This window comes from Halichoeres trimaculatus, unplaced genomic scaffold (genome assembly GCF_033239565.1).
Source record: "Halichoeres trimaculatus isolate MK-OKI-2021-1 unplaced genomic scaffold, fHalTri1.1 fHalTri1_scaffold_13, whole genome shotgun sequence".
Lineage (NCBI taxonomy): Eukaryota > Metazoa > Chordata > Actinopteri > Labriformes > Labridae > Halichoeres > Halichoeres trimaculatus.
Window position 1 is genome coordinate 17,058,196 of NW_027437191.1, and position 23,199 is coordinate 17,081,394.

At 39.5% G+C, this 23,199-nt stretch overlaps 2 protein-coding genes across 2 annotated transcripts; both read left to right on the plus strand.

Moving 5' to 3' along the window:
• Nucleotides 1-296: 296 nt before the first annotated feature.
• Nucleotides 297-7,781, plus strand: ccnc (cyclin C). Its single transcript, XM_074685948.1, has 12 exons — nt 297-464; nt 842-948; nt 1,215-1,299; nt 1,913-1,982; nt 2,193-2,244; nt 2,357-2,412; nt 4,510-4,545; nt 4,655-4,746; nt 4,936-5,003; nt 5,102-5,181; nt 6,122-6,240; nt 6,590-7,781. Exons 1-12 carry the CDS (start codon nt 433-435, stop codon nt 6,642-6,644), a joined length of 852 nt encoding a protein of 283 aa, XP_074542049.1. The 5' UTR covers nt 297-432; the 3' UTR covers nt 6,645-7,781.
• A 1,942-nt stretch (nt 7,782-9,723) lies between these two features.
• faxca (failed axon connections homolog, metaxin like GST domain containing a) lies at nt 9,724-20,073 on the plus strand. The gene is made up of 6 exons (XM_074684829.1): nt 9,724-10,200; nt 13,056-13,191; nt 13,531-13,727; nt 13,820-14,037; nt 14,910-15,026; nt 16,064-20,073. Exons 1-6 carry the CDS (start codon nt 9,941-9,943, stop codon nt 16,366-16,368), a joined length of 1,233 nt encoding a protein of 410 aa, XP_074540930.1. The 5' UTR covers nt 9,724-9,940; the 3' UTR covers nt 16,369-20,073.
• The last annotated feature ends 3,126 nt before the right edge of the window (nt 20,074-23,199 follow it).

The following is a 23,199-nucleotide window of genomic DNA, read 5'->3' on the forward strand; positions in this document are numbered from 1 at the left end:
TATAGGCTTCTGGAGAAATGTACATTTTCTAACGAGTATATTCACGGTTATCTTACCCGAGTACGCTTAGTAATAACTGAATTAACATGATTGCCAGAGTCAAAGATATTTAGATAAAATAAACAAGTTAGCAAAAATAATAATGATAAAGGCATATAATATAATATTGGAAATATTAATAAAAAATAACAAATATGCGAATGATTATTTTTCTTTTATGAAAATTTTGAAATATGACTTAGGAAATTATGGGTTAACTGTTAACGATAAGACGACAAGACGACGTCCCGGAACCATTCTCTGTTACTGACCGGACAGATTATGGTGTAACTCCCGCGTCTACTTCGCTTACTCTTTGCCTCAGCTGTCCTCTTATTTGTAGGAAAAGTATCAAATATATTTAGTGTGCCTCTCTACCTCAACTCAAAAACCATGGCTGGAAACTTCTGGCAAAGTTCTCACTAGTAAGTTTTTATCTGAGCTCTGACGCTCGGCTGTATTTTCTGACTCCGCTTGTATTTTGAGGCCTAGCGTTGTTTGTATCGTACGTTTTTATGCTAACAGTTTTCCTTGAAGCTAATGCTACGGTTTAATTAATGAAAGTATAATTGAATTAACACAAAGGGGCAATTATACACAAAGGCTTTATGTGAGTCCTACGTATGCTTGGTGTATTTATTCCGTTTTAGTGCTGTTATTTTTATTTCTAATGCTTTCTGGCAGTGCGATCGACGACTGGTTAATGTTTACACATTTGTATTACCGGCTTTACTGATCACTGTCAGATTTCAATCCTTAGTATAAATACATTTTAATAGTATTTTCGTCTTGTCCTTGAAAGTCTGCAGTGGGTCCTGGACAAGCAGGACCTCATGAAAGAGCGCCAGAAGGATCTGAAGTTTCTGTCTGAGGAAGAGTATTGGAAGCTGCAGATTTTCTTTGCCAATGGTATTTCTCAAATTTCTACTTAAGATTCTTAAAGCCTGCTTTTTTTACCCTCACACTGTATCAGCTAATGTTAGCAAGAGTAATATACAAATCAGCGTCCTACCACGACTGTGTCACTCGTGTTTAATGATAAATAAAACACTGCATTATCTAGATATGTATGTTGTTGCATCCATCATTTACAACCTATCAAGTGTTTAAACTACACAATGAAGTAAAGCTTTGTTGTTGGAAGTTATTCAAAAATGCCGTCTTATCAATTTCAGTGATTCAGGCATTGGGGGAGCACCTGAAGCTGCGGCAGCAGGTCATTGCTACTGCCACTGTTTACTTCAAACGCTTCTATGCCAGGTGAGAAGACCATCTCCATCAAAATAAAACTGTTGTGCAACATAATGTTGCTTTGCCTATAGCTGTACTACAATTGGGGATGGGTACCGAATTAGGTACTTTAATAGGTACCGACCAAATTCAGTCAAAAGTACAGGGTACCGATTCATGTAAAACCAAAAGGTACCATGTTTAGGTACCTAAATGCATCTTTGTGACTGTGAGGGAGTGGAAGAATAGGCGATTTTCCATGCTGGACAGGAACGCAGCATTGCAAGGTTATGTATTGAAGAATAAAAATGTTATATTGAAAAAATGTATTATTTTATTATTAAACAAATTAATATTTTTTACCACATAAACACAGAAAAGTACCAAAAAGTCATACCGTTGAGTACTGGTACCAAGTTGCCAGGTATCGGGCATCGGTACCGTATCGTTTCAAATGTGAAAGGTACCCATCCCTAACTACAAAAGACATGTTTATCTGAATTTTTCCACGAGATCTATCGATCTATTAGTTGCATTACACTGATATGCATTCCTTGTCTTAAAACTCAAGTAAGCTATTGTTAAAGTTAAAATTATACCACATTATTGAATCTGCCGAGTATTGGTCTTATCTTGTTTGTAGGTACTCTTTGAAAAGTATAGATCCAGTGCTCATGGCTCCCACCTGTGTGTTCCTGGCCTCGAAAGTAGAGGTAAGGGTGTTTCAGCTGTGCTAGTAGAACAAGATATTTTTTATTTGAAACCAGTGGTAGAGCTCAGCTTACCCTCTGAGGCGTTTGTGGTTTGGTTGTGTCTTTCACACTTTAAATTGTTTCTTGTCTTAGACCCCACTTTGTTTCATCTGATTTAGTTATCTGTACTGTAATTTTCTGGCATAAGCTCAAAGATTTATGTCCTTTCAGGAATTTGGAGTTGTGTCCAATACTAGGCTGATTTCTGCAGCAACATCCGTGTGTAAGTCACCTGCAAAAACTAAAAGCATCAAAAATTTCCCAAGTGTGCTTTGCCTGTTGTAGATTGATCTGTCTACTGATCTAATTTACCCTATTTTTATTTTCTTAACCAGTAAAGACAAGATTTTCCTATGCCTTCCCAAAGGAGTTTCCTTACAGAATGAATCATGTAAGTAGAAGTTTTTAGTAACCTAATCTGTGTTCCCTGTTTCTGTGCTGCTACCAGGTGCTACTTGAGTTGAGTGTCTTGAAAAAAACGGCCCAAAAAATCTCACTCATTGGATGTTAAATGTAGCGATAGATTGAAGGTTAATTATTACTTTTGTAGGGGTTTAATGAGATGATGTCAGAAACAGTGCCCAGTTTTGTTTTTTCTTTATAAATCAAATAAGAATCAAACTAAACTGGGAAAATCATCTACAATCCATAAAAGAGACTTCACAGAGTACATATATAGATACATGATAGGGCAACAATATAAATAGATATTTACCTGTTTATAAAGGTGTATAAAGCATGTGTAGACATATGAGCCAATATACAGATATTGTACTTGAATATAACAAAGAGGGAGACAGTAATACAACAGCAAAGACAAACAACTTTCTGAGATTTTTTTTTTCATAGTCTCTGCAGGAAAGGTTAAAAAAGCCAACAGGGTCCAGAGATTTCTGACTGAGGTCAAGAGTCAATTTCTCCCGAAGAAAAAAACTTGTGATAATCATGGACCTGTCTATGTGGGGCGTCTGTTTACATAAAGTGCAATCTCATCAGAGTCAGCAGGAGACACAGAGAAGTCTGCTACAACTTTAGAGACTGTCTGGCTTATGTTACATCATTTTGGAGGCATACAGTCCTCTGACACCCTCGCTATTGTTAAAAAAGATTGTCAAGAGGAGCAGTTGCAGCGATCAAACGTTGAGTGCTCAAGCAGGACACACTTGTGGTCACACTGACCAAACAAACTGGGCTTTTTGGTTTAAGCATGCTTGAGCACAGTATGGTTTACCAGTATGGCCCCGTCCATCGCCGTCCCTAATGTCTCAGTAAAAAGGGGAACAGGGGAAGACATGGGACAACACTGAGCCACAGAAAACCCTTCAGATACCATGCCACCAGTATTGAATCAACAGTCAACTTTTGGGTTACATTTAAGAGTTTAAAGCAATAAAATTAGTTCTCAAACTTAATTTCGTTAACACTGAAAAAAATAGTTTTACCTTCTGATACCTTTTCATGATGTGGGTTAGACTGCTGATAAATGTTTTAAAAATTAATATATCAAAATAATGTGTATTCCTCAGTTTAAACCGCTCAATGGTCAACTCGCTTGTGAATCAGCAGTGTCATATATCAACTCCTAAATTGTTTTCCTGCCTCCTCTGCAGTTAATGAATGCATGGCCGTGCTGTTTAACAGCATACCAAGAATCCCTTACGCTGTATCACAGTGTTGCGATGTCAGTCTCAACCAGTACGTCAGATTCCACAGCTAATGTTCACAAACCTCTGATAAAAGTCTTGTTGCTGTGGCAGATGGCTTCAACCTCGGCTTCACTATGCAAGCTTGTGTTCTTTGCAGCATGCCCCACTGTGGTGTTAGGTTTTGTGCACTGCCAACATTTTAATTTATGTATAATCTCCAGCAAGTTGCCAAAGCGCCATCAGGGCTGTTCTGACACGTCGTCTGTCCTGAACATTGTGTAAATTATTATTTATAGTGAGCCACCAGAAAGTGATAACTACAGGAAGCACTTCACACAGACGATGACAGGGAGCTGTAAATCCTTTGCATAATTTTCATGTCATGCAGACATAGTTTAGGTGATGATGGCACGGTGACAAACTGGGGGCGATGTAATCTTATCAGCGGTAGCATGACTGTCTTCTGAGTTGCAATCTCAGCTAAAACTTGTGACAGATTTTCCAAATCCAACCCCATCAATTTTTTAAGAACTAGAAAATCTTTATCAAATGATCTTATTGGGACCATCGTCAACTTGACTGAGACATGTAACCACAGACAGTTTTATAAATGGAAGTCATAATATTCATTCAAAGAAAAACTAGTTGATAACCACTTCCTGCACTGCACTCTTTTTTTGTTGTTGATGTCAAAGGATTGATTACAGCTAATGGGCAGATGCTACAAAATAGTTTTTTCGTTTTTCGTTGTATACTTTGTTTTAAAATTCTTTGTAATTTATCTCTACTTCTTAAACGCTCTTAAACCAGCTTCCTGTTTCTGTGGTGCTTATTGTTCACAGATATTAGAATGTGAGTTCTACCTTCTGGAGCTGATGGTGAGTAACAAGTTTGTTTTCTTCTTCTTACATCACTGATGTCGTGCTCTGTCAGCTGTGTTTTACTCCTTAGGATTGTGGTCATTAACTGATGTCATCTGTTTTTCAGGACTGCTGCCTGATAGTGTACCACCCATACAGACCACTGCTGCAGTATGTGCAGGATATGGGACAGGAAGACATGCTGCTGCCGCTGGCCTGGTATGAGGCTGTGTACACGTATTAGTCACTTTTATGGCGAGGAGTTATTCAAATATCCACCGTATTGTTTGGCACACTTTTCAGGAGCAGCTGTTAGGGTTTTACATACTTGCGCTGTCAGTGTGAGCACTCTATGAATGCATTCAATCTAGTTCATTTACCATTACCTTCTGTCTCTATCTGTTCTAGGCGAATAGTAAATGACACATACAGGACAGATCTGTGTCTGCTTTACCCTCCTTTTATGATCGCCTTGGGTAAGATTTGTCATCAGAGTTATTTGAAGTGTTGTTACTGACTTAAACAAGATTTATCCTATGTACCCTCACCAAATTTCCTTCTTCCTATGCCTTAGCCTGCTTGCACGTGGCCTGTGTTGTGCAGCAGAAAGATGCCAGGCAGTGGTTTGCGGAGCTTTCTGTGGACATGGACAAAGTAAGAACAGTCTTGGTTACATTTGTATCCATGTCTTGATAATGAGTACAGTGTTCTTTCACTGGAGATGCAGCATTCAGCCAACTGGCTAAATGGAGTCCCTAATAATCAACTTCTAGAGTTCTTGAGTTATACAGTTTCAATTATCAGACGCTTTTGTCCAAAGCAAGAATTTAGACTGAAAGAAAACCTAGCTAGTGGGACAAGTGCTACAAGTTATTTGGCTGAAGGTGCTGCCATTATTCCAGGATTTTTTTTAATAATGTAGAACAATCTAGCCAACTAACCACAATCAATTGCTGCAACAACATACTTCAACCTTCAACAACATTCAGTAATTAGTGCTGAAAATTTACTAAGAGCTGGGTCTGAGACCTTCTGACTCATTGTACCCCCTGAGGACAAAGAGGAGAAGGGTCAGATTAAGTGCCAAAGTGTTCCCTGAACAGATGAGTTTTCAGACATCTCATAAAAGTAGAAATGGACTCTATGGATCATATAGAGTTAGGTTATTCATTCCACCATTTGGGCACAACAGAGGAGAAGAGTCTGGCTACAAATTTAGAGCCACGCTGGGCTGGGAGCATCAGACGTCTTTCACTAGCAGAGTGTAGACCTGGATGAGGGACCCTAGGTAGGAAGGAGCCATTCCTGTCAATGTTTTGTGAGTCAGAAGAACAAAACCCACCCAACCAAACACACCCCTACACTCCTCCACTTCCCTCGCTGATTGTCCTGAGGACAGGGGCTGCAGAAGCTACTTACACATCATTATGAAAAATGAATCTGTTTAACTTTCATCCATCCTCCTGTAGTAATGGGTCTACACAACTTGTGTAATTTTTTTTTTTTTCAAGCGTACACTTTGCATTTCTAGAAAAAGGGAGGTGCATTACAAAAGTACAATCAAACGTTATTATTTTTTTATTTTTTTTAACAGATACTGGAAATTATCCGAGTCATCTTGAAGCTCTATGACCAGTGGAAAAACTTTGACGACAGGAAGGAGATCGCTGCTGTGCTCAACAAAATGCCTAAACCCAAACCTCCTCCCAACAGGTAAATCTGACCTATGTACACTTCCAATTTAAATATACATTTCACAAGAAAGACATTTCAATAAAGGACATTGTATAGATTCAATCTAAAATAATCTACTGTACCTAATCAGTGGTTGGTAAAACATGAGCTGGAGTAAAATCAGACATTGACACCTTAACGTCAGGATGATCAACATCTGTGGACTGTGTTGAACTGTCTGACTGATCAGATTAAAAATAAAATCTGACTGTCTTTGAGTAACAAATAAATCTGGTTCCTTTGTGCTCCTGGTAACATGAGATCTTGTCATATCTTAAAGAGCAGAGTGTAATCCTTCTCTCCATCTGACTCTGTGTTTTCTCTGCAGTGAAAGTGACCAGAGCTCCAATGGGAACCAAAGCAACTCTTACAGCCAGTCTTAGCGCTGAAACAAAGAAAGAAGGGATGTTTTTTTTTAAATGTTACACAAAACTGTGGTGTCATTGTGAAGGGAAGAAATCTACTTTTGAGGATCTTTGATGGGAGGGCCATGACTTCACTTTCTTTTCCTCTCGTCACTGTGGGTTTGTGGTTTGTGTGAGCAGCCATTGAACCACCTGTGGAGGAACAACTGATCTGTGACAACAGTTTTGTTGAGATCAGGCGCTCTACTGTTATCCACACTTGAAACTGTTGAATTGAAATTGAAGAACTTTTGATGTGAGGAAATTCTAATGGGAGGACAGACGTGATGGTTCAGGTAAAAACCTGTTTTAAAGTCATTGTGATGATCCTGACATCCTTGAACAGCCTGGAGGAGCAAGTCGAAAATACTTGATCACAATTACTGTGTCTGTGTGTCTAAAGAGAGAGAGTGTGTGTGGGTGTGGGTGTATGTGTGTGTGTGTGTGTAAAATGTGAGCGACCAGTCTGGGTTGGGTTTTCATTCCTCAGGGACTTTTAAGTCTTTCTCTGTAACATGATTTGATCCTGTGCTGTCAGAGGGTGGGTCTGATTGGCTGTGTATCTGTGAGGATGTGATATGATGCGACACCTTTGCCCTAGATGATCATGAAGAGAGGCACAAAATTAACTCTTCAAGTCCAAGAATTTACTGTCTTGATCATGTAAGTCAGCATTCTCCTTCCCAGTTTCTCTTCTGTTTTGTAAATAGTCTTACTTTCATTTATCTTTTTTGCTACATTACAGAAAATACAAATCATGACCTTCTTCTACAGATGAAAGTGCCCATTTTAATTCTTTGTTAGGATTTAGTTCACCTGCTGCAGTTTGAATTATTTTCCAGTTATTCTGCTAAAGTTGTAGATTAAAGAACTTGTGTAAAGGTTTTCTTTTTGTCACTTTTTGCGTAAATATAAATTCTTTGTAAAATGTAAGCTGTACATCTTGTTTTTATTAATCCCTCTGCCATCTATTTGATAACTAAATTGTGGCAGTATATGTGTGCATACCTGTAAATGTCTATTTTTGTCATGTGATACTCTGTGAGCTGTGTGTGGCTGTAATCAAAGGAGGTGCTTGAAAGCCTTACAAAATAAAAGCTGCTGGTTACAGAGAAAGCCTTCATCAGAAGCACATTTTTACATTCAGATGAACTATTAAAAATTTTTAGGTCAGTTTTATTGGACACATTTCTTGGACACATCCTCCAACTTCTGCCTCAAGATGCTTTCTGTAAAGCAGATCTTTGGTCACTCAGAAGAACAATTGTATTAAGAACCCACCCATACTTGCCTCTGAGGCATGTTGGATACAGCCTTGTTCCTTTGTTTTTTCCCATCTGGTGCTTCCCAGCATCCTCCATCTGTTACATGACTGTTCACATCAATAAAACAGCAAGAAAAGGGCTTAATCCAACCTAAATATTCCTGCTTATTCTGTTTAAAGCATCTTCCCAAATTGTTGTATTATTACTTGAAAGTATTTCGTTTCTCAATTGTTATATCTTCTATGATAATAAAAATAGTGTACTGAACAAAGTGGTCAGAGTCAGTCATTTCTGTTTTCAGACTGTTATGTCAGCTTCAATAAAACAGTACATAACCATAGACTGTATATAACAGAACCTAAGGAATCTTCCAGTGAGTTACAAAAGTCCTGTTCAGCCCTTTTACCTAACGTCAATGTCACTTCAATGGGGAAGCTGTGGTAGGACCCCTAGTGGCAGACGCTAGAAGTGTGTAAAAGTATTACATACCTGCTTTTTAATTTAAACAAGACTATTTCAACTATTAGCAAGCGTGGAGCTGAAGTAGTCATGTGTACTACCCAGTTACCCTTTCTTTTTGTCATAAACGTACGTTTAGTCAGTGACTCAGGATGGTCAGGATGTTTACCAATAATAACCTAAGGAGTTGTTTCCATGGGGTAGTCCTCGTGACGTCACTTTATCCGCGTAAAGCTCGAGAAATAAACCAACAGAAACAAACCAACAAACGTCAACGGCGAGCTTCAAAGTAAAACTGAATGAAATTGACTTTTTGTCCATTTCAAAGAGCTTTTTTTCAAGTTTTTTTTTTTTGTAAGAATGAATAGCTGTTAAACATTATAGCCATTCATAATATATGGAGTTTTTTCTGATCTTTATCCTGAATGTGCAAGGCGAACACAGGTGGATTTTCATTTTGTATTTAATTTTTTCTGGGGTTATAGAATGTTTACCTTAAGTTATTGCTGTGTTACTGTCTATGATACTTAAATTCATGCAAAAGGAAGAAAATAATTATAATAATAAATAAAGTTAAAAAAAATCAAAATACATGTTAGTGCTCTAGTTTCCAACTGATATGAATTAATACCTGATACTTTATACTTTACCTTCACTACTTTTTTCCTGGTTTTATAGGCATGATTAAACATATGTGTAACAGGTTGTTAGATAAGCTGACACTGTTTATGCCATGGCTTATCAAAATAAGTTCCCCATAATATCTGCATTACATAATCTGTCACTTGGGTGCACATCAAAAAGTAGCCTCAGGTTTGGGAGTTGTCAAATTAGCACAACCTTTAAAAAGAAACATAGACTTCCTCTGTGCTTAGTGATTTTCTTCCTCTTCTTTAATTTGTATTCTATTAAAGTCGAAAATGGAGTTACACTGTCTGACATAATTTATTTCTATTTATTTATTTATTTATTTCATGATTTCATGGTTTATGTAACGCTTGTTAAAACTTATAGGTTGTTAAAAAAATGTGAATCTGTAGTCTAATTTCTTGGCTTCTTATGCCTTTCTTTTTAAACTCCTTTAAGGTAGTTATTGTCTGAGATGTAAAAAGCAGAATGCAGAAAAATGTCCTCCGAGGTTTTGATTGAATTATCTAGGCCATTTAAATCTGTTTTCAGTCGTAAATCTTATTAAAAAATATACAGGAATATGAATTTAAAAATATACTTTTCTATTCTATATTTTCTGCATGAAAAAAAAATCCATGGTTCAACCTTTACTCTGAAAGAGTCAACCGGAAGCTACGTTGTTTATTTATGGGAGTTATCTCCAAGTGACAGGAGGGAGACCGCATTCAGCAGCCAGCTCGGAGCGGGCTGTGGAGTATGTGGACCCCGTTGCGGGGACAGGCTCTGGGCGGAACGCTCGTGCCCAGTCGGCTATTCCTCGCCCTGTCGCCCCGCACGTGCACCCCTGCGCACCCATGAAGCCCCCGCTGATGAAGCCCCGACCTGCCAGAGTGAGGCGGAAAGTGGCCGGAGACAGAGAGCATGTGCTGGCGCGTCGGGTTTGCCTGGACGCGGTCGTGTGTGGTTGATCTTGGCCAGAACCAGAGCCTCTCCTCCGGCCTACTGGGCTCTGATGAGACGCTCTCGTTTTATGGGTACATCATCGCCCACCCCCTGCAGGACTACGGCGGGATCATGTCGGCTCTGGGCTCGGACTCTTGGTGGCGGAAGACGCTGTATCTGACTGGAGGGGCTCTGCTCGCTGCTGCTGCCTATCTGCTGCACGAATTGCTGGCCATCAGGTACCAACAAGAGAGGAGGCAGAGTAGCTGCAGAGCTCAGGCCTCAGGGGTGAAAACAAAAGATATCTGGAACACACAGCTGATCTTATTCTCATTACAATTTACTTTAATCTCACAGGTCTGCTGTATTTCTCCAGTGTTTGATATTACTTAATCTTGTCAGGATGGGCGGGGTGAGAGCGGAGTCGGTGGAGAATAAGGAGTCGTGAGTGGGTGGATTGTGATGTAACCTCCAGCCCCCTCCTCATAAACACTAACATTGGTTATTTACATTTTAATAGCTGCCTAATTTATTTATCATTATTATTGCCTTTTTTTTTTTTTATACAAACTCCACCGGCCATCAGATTACGATGTCCCTTCCTGCATTCAAAACAAATACAGAATAAGCCAGTGTTTGTTGTTGGTCTGAGGTTCTCTCGTCATTTGTGTTGATGCTACACATCATGACAGAGAGTCGCTTTCACTTGCCTGTGTTTCAAGGACGAGGCGACATGATGCTAAGATTCATCTTTGGTGTTTGCTATATTGAGACTCCATATCACCCCTCTATCTTGCACACACGTTTCACAGTTTGGTTTCAGTGTACAGCACTGCAGGTATAGAAAAAAAAATCCCCCAGGCCTAAGCCACATATACACATACTGGGGGCTAACAATAAGTAGCTATGAATGAAAGTATTCTGTCATAGAAACAGGCAAGATTTATGTTTCGTATTCGATTTTATTGATTGTTCCTTGGCGGAATGTGGTGACCTTAAAGAGACTCAGGTTACCTGCAGTGCAAGCCCATTGTTGTTGACGTATAGGCCTGCTACAACACTGAGCCAGAGCACTGAACGTTTCTCTGTTTTAAGGCTCGTTTGGACCATTACAAAGGTGATATAAGTAATTCAGTTTGGTTCCACTTACAGTCAGGCGATGGTGTCATACCAGGTAGGCATTTTTTGCCAAGCAGTCCTAAGTTTGTGTGTTAGGCCGCTCAGTAATTATGATGATACTTTATGAAGAAATTCCTTTCCCCACGCATCTTTACGTCATTACCCGGTGGTATCGTGCCTTTGAGTATACAGCAATTGAACAAATTAAAGGTTATTGCACCAGGAGCAGCTTCGAGAGCACACAAGCTTTTCAGCACCACTGACGTAGACAGCTCCCCCAGGAGTGACGCTAGTCTTCACGTTTCAGCACTTCTTACAGTGGACAGCTCTCATAGGCCCTGCACTGAGTGAATGTGTTGCCCGTTTGCAGATATGCCCTTGTCTGAGCCGAAGCTTCAAAAAACGTCCGTGAACGCATCATGAAAGGGTGTTATTCATTATTTTGACATTGCAATATCTGTTTTTGGCTTGTATGGAAAGCCCGGGGCTGAGCACTCAGGGCTAGTCCAAGAAAATTGGTCGCAGATCCTTCTTTTATCTAGTGCGTCGTATGGCAGGTCTAATCTCTCAAAACCCCATATCTTGCTCTTGTAAGATATGGGGACAAAAAACACTCCATGAGCCTGCCAAAACAGTACAGACGCTATTGAACACTATGTACTTACTGTAAACTAGAAATGTGTATTTGTTGTTGATGAGTAGCACAGAATTGTTTTCAGGTTAGTTTTTTAAAGTTAGAAAAGGCCAGACCAGCCTATCTGTTTCAGTATTGTCACTGAGCTAAGCTAACAGTGGACTGGCCTTATATTTAATTTAGCTAACAGACTGACATTACTGTGCTGTCAGTTCTTGTCTTTGTATGTCAGTAGGGATGGGTATTTTCACATTTGAAATGATACGGTACTGATGCCACGTACCAGGCAATCCATACCGGTACTGAGCGGTACCAATTTTCAGTACTTTTTTGTGTTTCTGTGGTAAAAAATACCAATTTGTTTAGTCATAAAATACATATATTTTTTGACTACACATATTTATTCTTCATTAAATAACCTTGCTATGCTGTGTTCATGTCCAGCATGGAAAATTGGCTACCTTTCCACTCCCTCACAGTCACAAGTATGCATTTAGGTACCTAAACATGGTACCTTTTGATTTTACATGAAACGGTACCAGGTACTTTTGACAGAATTCGGTCGGTACCTATAAAAGTGCCTAATTCAGTACCCATCCCTATATATCAGAGTGTGAACTCTGACATACCATAAGTCTAAAGTCAATTTATATTAAATTTCTAACACAACCTTATTTGGGAGCAAAATTTTAAAAAATAAAACTGCATTTTCCACAAGCCAAACTAGGTCTACGTATATGGCCCAAACCTATGAAAGTTTGTTCGGTATGTTATCAAGCCTTGTATCGTACAGCCGTACTTTGATCAAAAACAAACTCATATGAATGAATCTAAGGTGAGAAAGTTATCTACAACAAGCATTATTACTGTTGTTGTGAAATTTTTTAGCACATGCTAACAATCACACACCAAGGTTTCAGCCCTTGTTCCTTCTCCAAACAATTATCAGTCCCCTGCTTTTTATATGATATAAATGGGATTTGAAATATTTTGGAGATCTAGTCTTTTGGGTGATAAAAAAACAAGATACTGGTATCCCTTCTGTTGCAAGTCATATACGAATCTGTTCAACTTCTGTTCATTTAGTGTAAAAGCTAGTACTCAAAAATAATAGCTTGACTATCACTTCTGTAATTATTTTTCCAAGTCTGAACCAGTACAATTAGTTTCATGACCCGAAACCCAACCATAAGATAAGGGTACGTTATTATGTCACCATATTTAGATGAGAGGCAAGTCTCCTCAGTGTGACTCAACATGAGTGTCAAACACACTTAGTTTGCTTTGTCAAGCCTCTCCTCCTGTGTGACGTGCAGTTCTGTTTTTCTTACCGCCAAACAGAAAGGAGGAAGAGCTGGACTCTAAAGATGCCATCATCCTCCACCAGTTCTCCCGGCCCAAAACTGGCGCTCCATCCCTTTCCCCCTTCTGCCTTAAGATGGAGACCTACCTCCGCATGGTGGACCTGCCCTACAAGGTAGAGTGTCTGTGATTGATAAAATCACACTTTCTCATAAGGTAATGCGTTGGTATTGTATATTTTCAACTAAATGCAACACTTAATCTTAATATGTTTGTAAAAATACTTAGTTGATGTGCTGTTTCTTTGGCTGTAAATGGTTACTGACAACCAGTGAGTGAGTACTACTGAAATCAGCCTGTTATTGAAATGTAATTGCTTTTTCTTGAACCTGTCTGGATTTAACTATCATCTGCATTTACCGCTGTGTATTTTTAATATATTCCTTGGATGCTACTGTGGTCCTCCATTGCTCTTTCATTTTGAATTTAATCCTTAATCTTTTCCCTCTTGCAGAACTACTTTGATGGGAAGCTCTCACCACAGGGAAAGATGCCATGGATTGAGTACAACCAGGAGCAGGTGTGTGGCTCTGAATTCATCATCGACTTCCTAGAGGAGCGGCTGGGCGCGAGCCTCAACAAGAGCCTGACGCCGCAGGAGAAGGCTGTGTCCCATGCCATTACCAAAATGGTGGAGGAGCACTTCTACTGGTAAAAAAAACAGCAATGTTTTCTGTTGTTGTGGAACAGGAGAAACAGGTTTTGGGGAAAGAAACTGAGCTGTGTGTGTGTTTGTGTTGCAGGACGATTGCTTACTGTCAGTGGGTGGACAATCTGGAGGAGACCCAGAAGATGCTGTCGGTGAGCGGACCACTGAGTGACCTGCTTAAGTGGATCCTGAGTCACCTGACTGGCGGGATTGTCAAGAGAGAGATGTATGGACACGGGATTGGACGCTTCTCTAAGGATGAAGTTTATGCTCTGATGGAGAAGGACATGCGCACTTTGGCCACTCTACTGGGTAAAAAAAATACAAAAAAGATTCTTTAGTTCATGAAAAAGATGTTAATTGCGTGAAAGATGTTATAAAATACACATTAAAAGAATATTTTTTGTTCGAACAACAATTAAAAGCTTGTGTGTTCCCGATCAAGCTTTTCGCCAAAAATCTAGCCCCACAAAAGCTGACACTACAGTGCACTGGTGTCTCTGCAGCATGTATCCGCAGCAAAGCAATTCCAGAGCCTTCGATGTGGATTTTTTTGGATACTTGGTCACAATTTGTCTTGCCTGTGTGTTCCTTTATTTTCCCCCGAAGCTAATTCAGCAGCTCCATTTGGAAAGTGAAATCACAGCTATGGTTTTTAAAGTGTGCCTTGAGGACTATAACCAACAACATCTCATGTGTCCTTGTTAAGAGGCAGCAGTGGCCCCAAGAAAAGGAAGGGTAGATATACTGACCTCCTGTGGCGAAGTTGTGGCATTGTAGTGTAGAATCAGCACACAACCTCTGGAAGCTTATTATGAAAGCTCCTGCAGACAGATTTGAGCGCATGCAAGAGGTGATGTTTTTTTTTTCCTTAATTTTTTCCTTTTCTTTTCTTTCCCTGATTGACATTTACTGTGTTTATGAATTGGTTTATTAAGGACTGAGCTTTTTTGTGTCCCTGTCATGTTTCAGAAATGTAAGTTTTGTTTAGGCTCAGTGAGTTAAACTCTTGAGCTTCTCAGTTTACCGGCATCTGCTGTTGTTTCTGTAGCAAGAATTTCTGCAAAAATAGAAAAGTGTGTTTTTCAAAAAGTCAAATCATCTCTTTAGGAGGAGAAAAAAAATCTGAAAAGAAGTTCAGTTGGGTGGTTGTTTGACATTTCTTTTCTTTATGTGCTGCTCAGGTGATAAGAAGTACCTTATGGGCTCTAAGCTTTCGACAGTGGATGCTGCAGTGTTCAGTCACCTGGCCCCAGCTATGTGGACCCTACCAGGGACACGGCCGGAGCAGCTCATCAAAGGTGAGTTCAACCAATTGGACATCAAAAATGAATTTAAGCTTCCAAAAGGTCCAAGAAGTGTATTGTGTTTTTCTTTTATTACAAGAAAAAAGCTACAGCCTTATACACTGAAACTGTATATCTATCATGGGGAATACTTTTCCTGTTTGGAAACTAGAAAAGCACCTGGAGAGAGCGGACCTTTGCCAAGCATATTTTGATTCTCACCTAACACTTTAGTCCTACTTAAATGTTATACTCCCTTTCAGCAGACTGCCTGCTACAATTTGGTGTTACCTGACAGTGTTGAAAATTATGATGATCCAGTACATATTTCATATTCCAGATCTTAGTATCCAGAATATTGCCAAGATCTGGATCATACTTTTAAATCTGTCAGAAATTATGGTGACCTTGTCTTGTTGCGTTTTGCAAAGCAATCCGACCATTTATCATGGAGTTATTTACACATATGGTGAAAACGGCCCTACCTCACAATGATAAAGAATCCTTTAAAAAAATCCTGGATCCAGACAGTGATCTGGATCACCTCCAAAATTTAATCACCTTTTCTTTATGCCATTATGAACATTTCCTGAAAATTTCATCAAGATCTGTTCATAACATTTAGAGTTATGTTGTTTCAAGACAGACTCTCCCAAAAACACAACCTCCTTGGCGGAGATAACAAACACTTGATTTGTGTTGAAATGGCTTTAAAACTGGATCTAAAAGCAGCATCTGAATGCAAACATCAGCTGATAGATGTTAAATATTGAGAAACTCAAACAAAGAGTATCTGTTTCATATTTTAATTGCTTGAATTGTAACATAAAGGAAAAAATCTCATAGTAATGGGTAGCATTGTGTTGCTCTGCTGTGAGACCCAGGTCATGTCTGGTATTTTGCTGGAAAACTTTAATATTAAAACTTTGTTGTAGATAATTTCCTGCACAATTAAAGTTTCTTTTATTTTTTGCTGCAATGTTAGTGTGCATCAGCATTATTGCATTTAATTTTCATAGTACTTAACCCACCCTGGTCTCTGTCCCTGCTAGGCGAGCTCATCAACCTTGCTATGTACTGTGAGCGCATCCGCCGGCGTTTTTGGCCCGAGTGGTTCGTGGACCTGGAGGACTTCTGTTACAGTGACAGCACAGAGGGCAGCAGCTCGCCCTCCAAACTCCCTGATCTGGGCCTCTACTCTGGCACAGATAGTTTCCAGGACTGTACACAAACGCACACTCCACATACTCACACACCACAGGACCCACCGTCACCAGACAGCGACCCTACAGGCCACTCACTGTATGACTCTGATATGGACACGGAGTGCTCTGAAATGGACCAGCTGAAGTGTTGACGACACATTAATGCATAGTACACACAGCATTTAAACGCACATCACAGAGGGCAGCTGCGTTAAACCTGCACACATACCCCCAACCTCTTTGAAGAGGTGATGTGGGGAGTGTATTGTTTCAGTGGAAGAGGGGAAAACCTCGTTCATCCTGCACAGTCCAGTGAAGGAACAAGTGCTGTCAGGAAAAACAGAGCGAGGAAAAACAGAGCGAGGAAAACAGAGCGTGATTAAAAGGCTAAGCGTGGAGAGAAGTAGATAGGTAGCTGACAGAGAAGGTAGATCAAAACAAGAAACCAGGAGTAAATGACGCCACTGCTGAGAAACTCCTCCACGTGGTCATTTACAGTTACAACTTCAACCTGTCTTGTTGTAACAACAACTTATCATATGTGCTCCTTGTTACCCCCTGTAGCAACCCCACACCTCCTGGCCTTGTGCGTGTTTTGACTAACTGAACCCGTAACGCCTTGTGTTGATACGACAGAAACAAGTAAGGAACTGTACAGGATTTATCCAGTGTACATTTATAAATGAGTCTGATTATAAAGATAGAATATTTGATTATATATATTTAGTATAATAGTATAGATAGCCTGAACATGTAGAGCCATCCCCTCTGTGTTAGTACTGTGAGTGTTTCTCCTTTAAAATCCCATCTGTGTTGGACACACAAAGACCTTGTGACCTCCTGTACTGTATGTATGTGTCTACACAACTAGGATATTACAGTAATGCTTGCTGCCCATATTAAAATAATGCAGTAAAATATCATGGGAGTTTTTGGGGAGTTAACTTCGATCAGCCATAAGTACTCTGAAACTATTGTTTGTCTTTGTAAGACAAGTATTTTACCAAAAGGACAAAAATGAAAAACTTTTTTCCTACATTAGAAGTATAATATGAAAACACGCAGGTGCCTGTGTTGTTCAGATTGTCATCCAGATCGTAGCTTTAGGTTAAATAGACAGTTAACATGCATTCAAGCATTGAGCGGGTCAAACAATCATGTAGAAATAGATTTAATGGATATATCGCCGGTGTGAAAGTGCATGGCTGGTACGTGCCACTGAAAATGCCCCTTTAACATCATGACATCACCTTATCTTTCTGCATTTGCTGACTTATTTTTTTAAGATTATGTTTCCTTTTGTTGCCTCAGATTAAATCAGCCACACAAAGATGTAGCCAATGAATTCTGAAAACTTGTCACAGAAAATGATTCAGAATGACAGATTTATGAGAAATTGTTGTTTTAGCAATAAGAGAACAGACACAGGTCAGCTCAGAGCGGTCGGGCTGTTTTGTGTTTGAGGTGTGAAATGATAAGATTCTAGTTTTGTGTGTTTGTCACTCAGCAAATGCACAAAAACATTGTGAGCTCAGACGACTAATATGACTGCAAGCAAGGGGTCTGCAGTGTGAGTCTGCTGTGAGTCATCCTGTGACTGTGGATGAGGCACACTGGTGACTTATCACACAGATCAGCATTGTTTTTGTCCCTAACACACACACACACACACACACACACACACACACACACACACACACACACACACACACACACACACACACACACACACACACATACATGATCTTAGTAATGTTTATTTAGGTAAAACAAAAGATGGTGCTCTAGAAAGAGGACATTAGCTAAAGTGTTGGGTTTACATCAGTGAAATTTGATTTTTTTTTGTTGTTGTTCATATAACTATTCATGCTACTACCGAAAAGGAATCTTTAAAGATGATGCGACATTGTTTGGGGCATTATGTCGTCTAGCATTGTTTGAAAGCCTTGTCAGAGTCAGCTGGTAAACTGCTGTAGCTGGTTAGCTGGCTCCAGCCTAGCTAGCTAGCCAGGCAGCTAACAGCGAGCCAGCAAACTTGCCTGCTTATTCAGTTAACCCTAGTGTCTGGATAAGTCAATGATTTGAGAAGAAATGTTTTTTGTGCAGTGATTTAAACCCTGACACAGGAGTTCAATCTAAAGTAAAAGTTATAGCATAGCTAATCAGCTAACAAGCTAAAGCATCCTCCATTCTTTAATGTGTTAGCTAATCTCAAAAGTGACATCTTGAACAATTTGCAGATTAATTTCGCAAGCCAAACTATCAATTATTAAATACAGTTTGTCACAACAAACTGTGGCAACATTTAATGCTAGTATAACCCAGTCTTAATGCAAATGAACACAATGTTTGTTAGCATAACTTGTTAGCTGATACGGTTGCGAGTAACACAGAGCAGAAACACCAAAAATGTGTGTTTGCGTGTGGGTGTTGCAATATTGCTTGCTTGGTGCACGCTGTTAAGGGAGCTATGGGATCTTTATGAAAAAATTGTAAATCACAACTAGCTGTGACAAGTTTTAAGATCCTGTATTGGTCAGGTACCATGGGTAGAAATGTTGCAAACTTGTATCAGTTATGATTAGCATAGATATGTAGCACAGTATCACTAAGAGCGTGGAGGATGTCTTTATTACTCTGAAGTTGATGATGATTATATGACAGCACAGACTACCACATTTCAGCTTGACATCAACACTACAAACACATCCAAACGTCAACAAATCAGAACTTATACCAAGCTAACTACAAATCTCTTTGAATAATATGTGTACTGCTTAATCATTCAACACAACCTGCAGAAATGCCTCTGAACAGAAAAATGTTGTTCTGTCTTATAACCCCTTGTTAGCATGTTCTTGCCTTTTCTTATCATTTCCAGCCTTAAAGACACTGACTCTTACAGCTGTTTACTTAAAATCAGTGCCAGCATAAGACTTGTGTTTTATGTCGTATTTATTTATAACTTATTTATTCGATGCTTTTTATATTTTTTTTGGATGTAAATGTATTTTTGTTCAAGAAAAAACAATACTGTTGATTGTTTTGCACTTTTCTTCTCATGTTCTGATGTTTCCTCCTCTCATGGAGAGTTCCTAATAATCAGTCAATCCTTGTATTGATCTGTGTATGAGTGCAATACTGTTGATTCATTCACTTCCATTGACACTGCATATTTTCATGTCGCCAGTCATTACGGTAATTGCATGTGCACCCACGTTTTTCAATGTTATTTGGTAAATGTTTGAATATCATGAGATCAATAGCATTGTGTTCAATTGTTACAGCCCATCATCTGCTGCAAATGTTACAGTCATGAGGAAAACTTCACATCTTTTACAGAGCTTCGTGACAACCTTGAAAAACAAAGAACTTTGAGGTTGAATAATGCAGTGAATGCTCAAGCTCAAATCTGCATGACGAGGTCAGTCAGCCTGCTGATCACCTGATGATTGGCGTCTAAAATTGTAAAAGGAAAAAAAAGGAAGAAGACTTTTCTGTCTTGATCATTTTCTTCATGTCTCTGTGACCCTCAGCTGCTCAAGGTCAAAGGTCAGGGGTTTAACCCTGTGTCATGTATGTGTGGCTCCCCCTCATTGAGACTTCTGCTTGTAGACTTAGAAGCCATATTGCATTGTCTTGTGGTGTTGTTTGTGCTGAAACACTTGTGGAGTCTCATCAAATTGTAAATACGAAAACCTTGGTAAGGGGGTGTAAAGCTAAATAACATGAACAAGACCTACAAGAAATCGCTCTGTATCTTTAAAAAGATTCTTTTGAATGTATCAAACCTAGAGATAAAAGCTGTATGACAATGGATTACTCGTAATATTTCATTAAATATAGCTGTGGTATTTTCCTCTTGTTTTGTCTCACTCGTGTGAACTTGTGATTTTTAATGATCAACTGCGTACAATGAAAAGATGAATCTTTTCTCTGATTCATGGCTCACATGTGCTACAGTCTGGCATGTATCAGTGTCCTAATCCCTCTCCCTCTGTGTGTGTTTGCTACTGTATGGCAATACTAAGCCCACCCAACAATGGTGAAGAATAAGCTCCCTGCCCTTTTCTTTCTGCTGCAGGAGAAAAAAAAGAGGCCAAGAGAAAAGTAAGTCCTGGGAAGATACGGTGTGTGTTTGTGTGAGAAAAGAAAAAAGAGACACAACACCAGGAAAAGATGAATGATATTTGATAACTGGCTGGCTGAGCTGCTGCAGCCTTTGTGCTGGAGAATCCCTGAGATATTTTACACACAAGACAGAAGAGACTGTTCAGAGCTGACGATGATTCCAGAGCTGGCACATGAACACAGATACCATCGAGGGTTTGAGAACCGCTCCTTTTGCCTGAAAATGCCCTTTTGTTTTTTGTTTTTTTCATGAATTAGTTCATTATTTACCCACGGCCTGGCCCACCACACAGAAACATTTAAATATCAGGTCAGGGAGTGTGTGATCCAGGCCGACTGATGCCCTCTCCTCCTCCTCCTCTGAGCTTTTTCCTGAGCTCCTCCATCAGCATGGTGATCAGTCCTCTGCGGCAGACAGCAGGTGTATGAATGGACAAGTCTACACTTATCCTGAATGAGAGTTTCTACCTGTGGTGGCGGTGACTCACAGTACAAAGGTTGTTGACATGGCCTGCAAACTCTTTCAATCCAGAAATGTCTCATCTGTGTTTGCATGTTCATTCAATTGGTTGTCATGTATCATTGTGTGAACCACCCTAAGGTTTGCTTTAAATATATTTTTAAATGTTTTTTAACAGTTCAACAGTCAGTCTCAAAGGTTCCAAAAAGAATCTTATGAGTTTGGGCCCCTGCCCTCTAAAATCCTCTACACGCCCCAGTTTCAGAGTATGAAGCAGCTCTGGTGAGTCAGAGATGGTATACACTGTGTGTGTGTGAGTCTGACACGTGCCTGTGTGCATGATGTGTGAGGCTGGATGTGCAAAGAGGGCAGCGAATGTGCCTTTCTGTGTGTGTGTGTGTGTGTGTGTGTGTGTGTGTGTGTGTGTGTGTGTGTGTGTGTGTGTGTGTGTGTGTGTGTGTGTGTGTGTGTGTGTTAAAAAATGAATAATGCAGAGGATGCCTGAGTGAGCGTAAGGGCTGGGAGGAGGGCAGATGGTCGTCTGCTGATAGGACGAAATCCAGGCAACAGGGTCCTCCAGAGAGCCGGGTTTAGGCCTGGCTTAAACACACACACACACACACACACACACATTTGCACATATGTTAATCACAGCCCACAAATATCAAAGTGATTTACCTTTTTACTTTTCATACTAAAAAACATACAATAGGGGGAAAAGGGGGGGGGGGGGGGGGGGGGGGGGGGGGGGACACAATGGTGTCCAACAAGACCAAAAAAGAAGACTACAGTCTTTAGTGAGTATTAAATTTGATGCCTGGTTACTCTCTTTGATGTAAATCATTTAATTTTAAGAAAAAGTGGATACTAATTTTCTTTATTCATTTTAAAAATCTTTCATTAAATTTCTCAAGCTTAAGATCAGCAAGGTTATACAAAGGCAGGGTTTCATTTAAGGACACTGATGAAAAACCCCAAAAGAAAGTCCCCACATTGTAATTTTTTCAGAGTATTCTTTAGATTTTTTTAAATTATTCTTTTAGTTGTTTCTCAAAATTCAAGTAAAATTGTGTGTGAAGAAATGTGTGTGAAGATTTTAAAAACTAGGAGTAAATATTACAATAAAACACACCTGACTGTCTCCACCTTTTTATGATGATTGTCTCCAGCTCCTTTGTTTGCGTTTTTCTTTACTAGTGTCAGATCTTATCTTTTAGCAAAAAGTGTGTGAATAAAATCATTTCCAAAGATAGAATTTATTGAAGCCCCCCCACACACTGTCAAGAATCAAACTCTTGTAGAAGTGAAGAAGTGTGTGTGTGTGTGTGTGTGTGTGTGTGTGTGTGTGTGTGTGTGTGTGTGTGTGTGTGTGTGTGTGTGTGTGTGTGTGTGTGTGTGTGTGTGTGTGTGTGTGTGTGTGTGTGTGTGTAAGGCTGAAAGCTACGGAAGCCCTGAGAGGATATGCATCCGTCATACTTTTGTACTCAACTGTATTTGACCTGTGGGGGTGGATTTGTTTAGTTTTTTTCTTGAGATTTTGACATAACATCAGCTGATGATAACATACACCCAGAGTATGAAAGGCCCAACTTAGAGATCAGTTTGTCGTGCTTCATTTAGGTAAGCAATTTCACAGTTAGCAGATGACTGTTTTGTTTTCTAGATCATCAGAAAATGGTCCCATCCTCAAGCTGTTTGATCTTGAGTTAGTTAGTTGGATAAATCAGTCCATTATGAGTCAGTACCTGGAAAAAAACAGCTCTGTATAGGTTGTGTCTTATTGTAGGGTGTTCAGTACAAACCAAAACAAAAACTAGAACTAGCTATTTTGTAACTTGAGTTGGGTCATTGCTTGAGAACTAATGTTCATTTTAACTAGTACTCTATAACAAAAAAGAATATTGTCAAAGAAATTATGGGGGTTTTTTTGTTTTTTTTTTGGCTCAATCAGCCAGTCAGTGAGGAGCTATTTTCCTCAATGGGGTGTTTGTTGGAGAGCAAATTCCCATTCTTCATTGCTTCTTTATAGATGACCCAATGACCTTGGCCTTAGTTTCTCAAACTCATGCTAGCGGCATAAAAAGGGGCAAAGCATTTTTGAACTGTGATAATTACCCAATAATGTAAACAACGACAGTGACATTGCGTGGTGAAATTTTCAACCATTGACATTATTCTAATGATACTGGAAAGATGTAAGGTACTTATCTCTGCTTATGTGAGTTTAAGATTTTGATTTATGTAATCAACTCTGGGTGCACGTTTCTGACATATCACTGGTGAGAGCTGGTAAAACCCTCTGTCTGCCCCTCACCTTTTATATGATCACTTGTATGAAAACTAAAGTCTATGCAAATTGGTCTGTTGCAGGGGTCTTTACACCTCCTCCACC

What these genes read in the sequence shown, in the direction of transcription:
- ccnc (XM_074685948.1), top strand. Translation starts at nt 433, where the DNA reads ATGGCTGGAAACTTCTGGCAAAGTTCTCACTA. An exon ending in TTCAAACGCTTCTATGCCAG is followed by an intron (nt 1,300 to 1,912) that starts GTGAGAAGACCA and finishes TCTTGTTTGTAG; the next exon opens with GTACTCTTTGAAAAGTATAG. An exon ending in TTTCTGTGGACATGGACAAA is followed by an intron (nt 5,182 to 6,121) that starts GTAAGAACAGTC and finishes TTTTTTTAACAG; the next exon opens with ATACTGGAAATTATCCGAGT.
- faxca (XM_074684829.1), top strand. Translation starts at nt 9,941, where the DNA reads ATGTGCTGGCGCGTCGGGTTTGCCTGGACGCGGTCGTGTGTGGTTGAT. An exon ending in TGGTGGACCTGCCCTACAAG is followed by an intron (nt 13,192 to 13,530) that starts GTAGAGTGTCTG and finishes TCCCTCTTGCAG; the next exon opens with AACTACTTTGATGGGAAGCT. An exon ending in GCCGGAGCAGCTCATCAAAG is followed by an intron (nt 15,027 to 16,063) that starts GTGAGTTCAACC and finishes TGTCCCTGCTAG; the next exon opens with GCGAGCTCATCAACCTTGCT.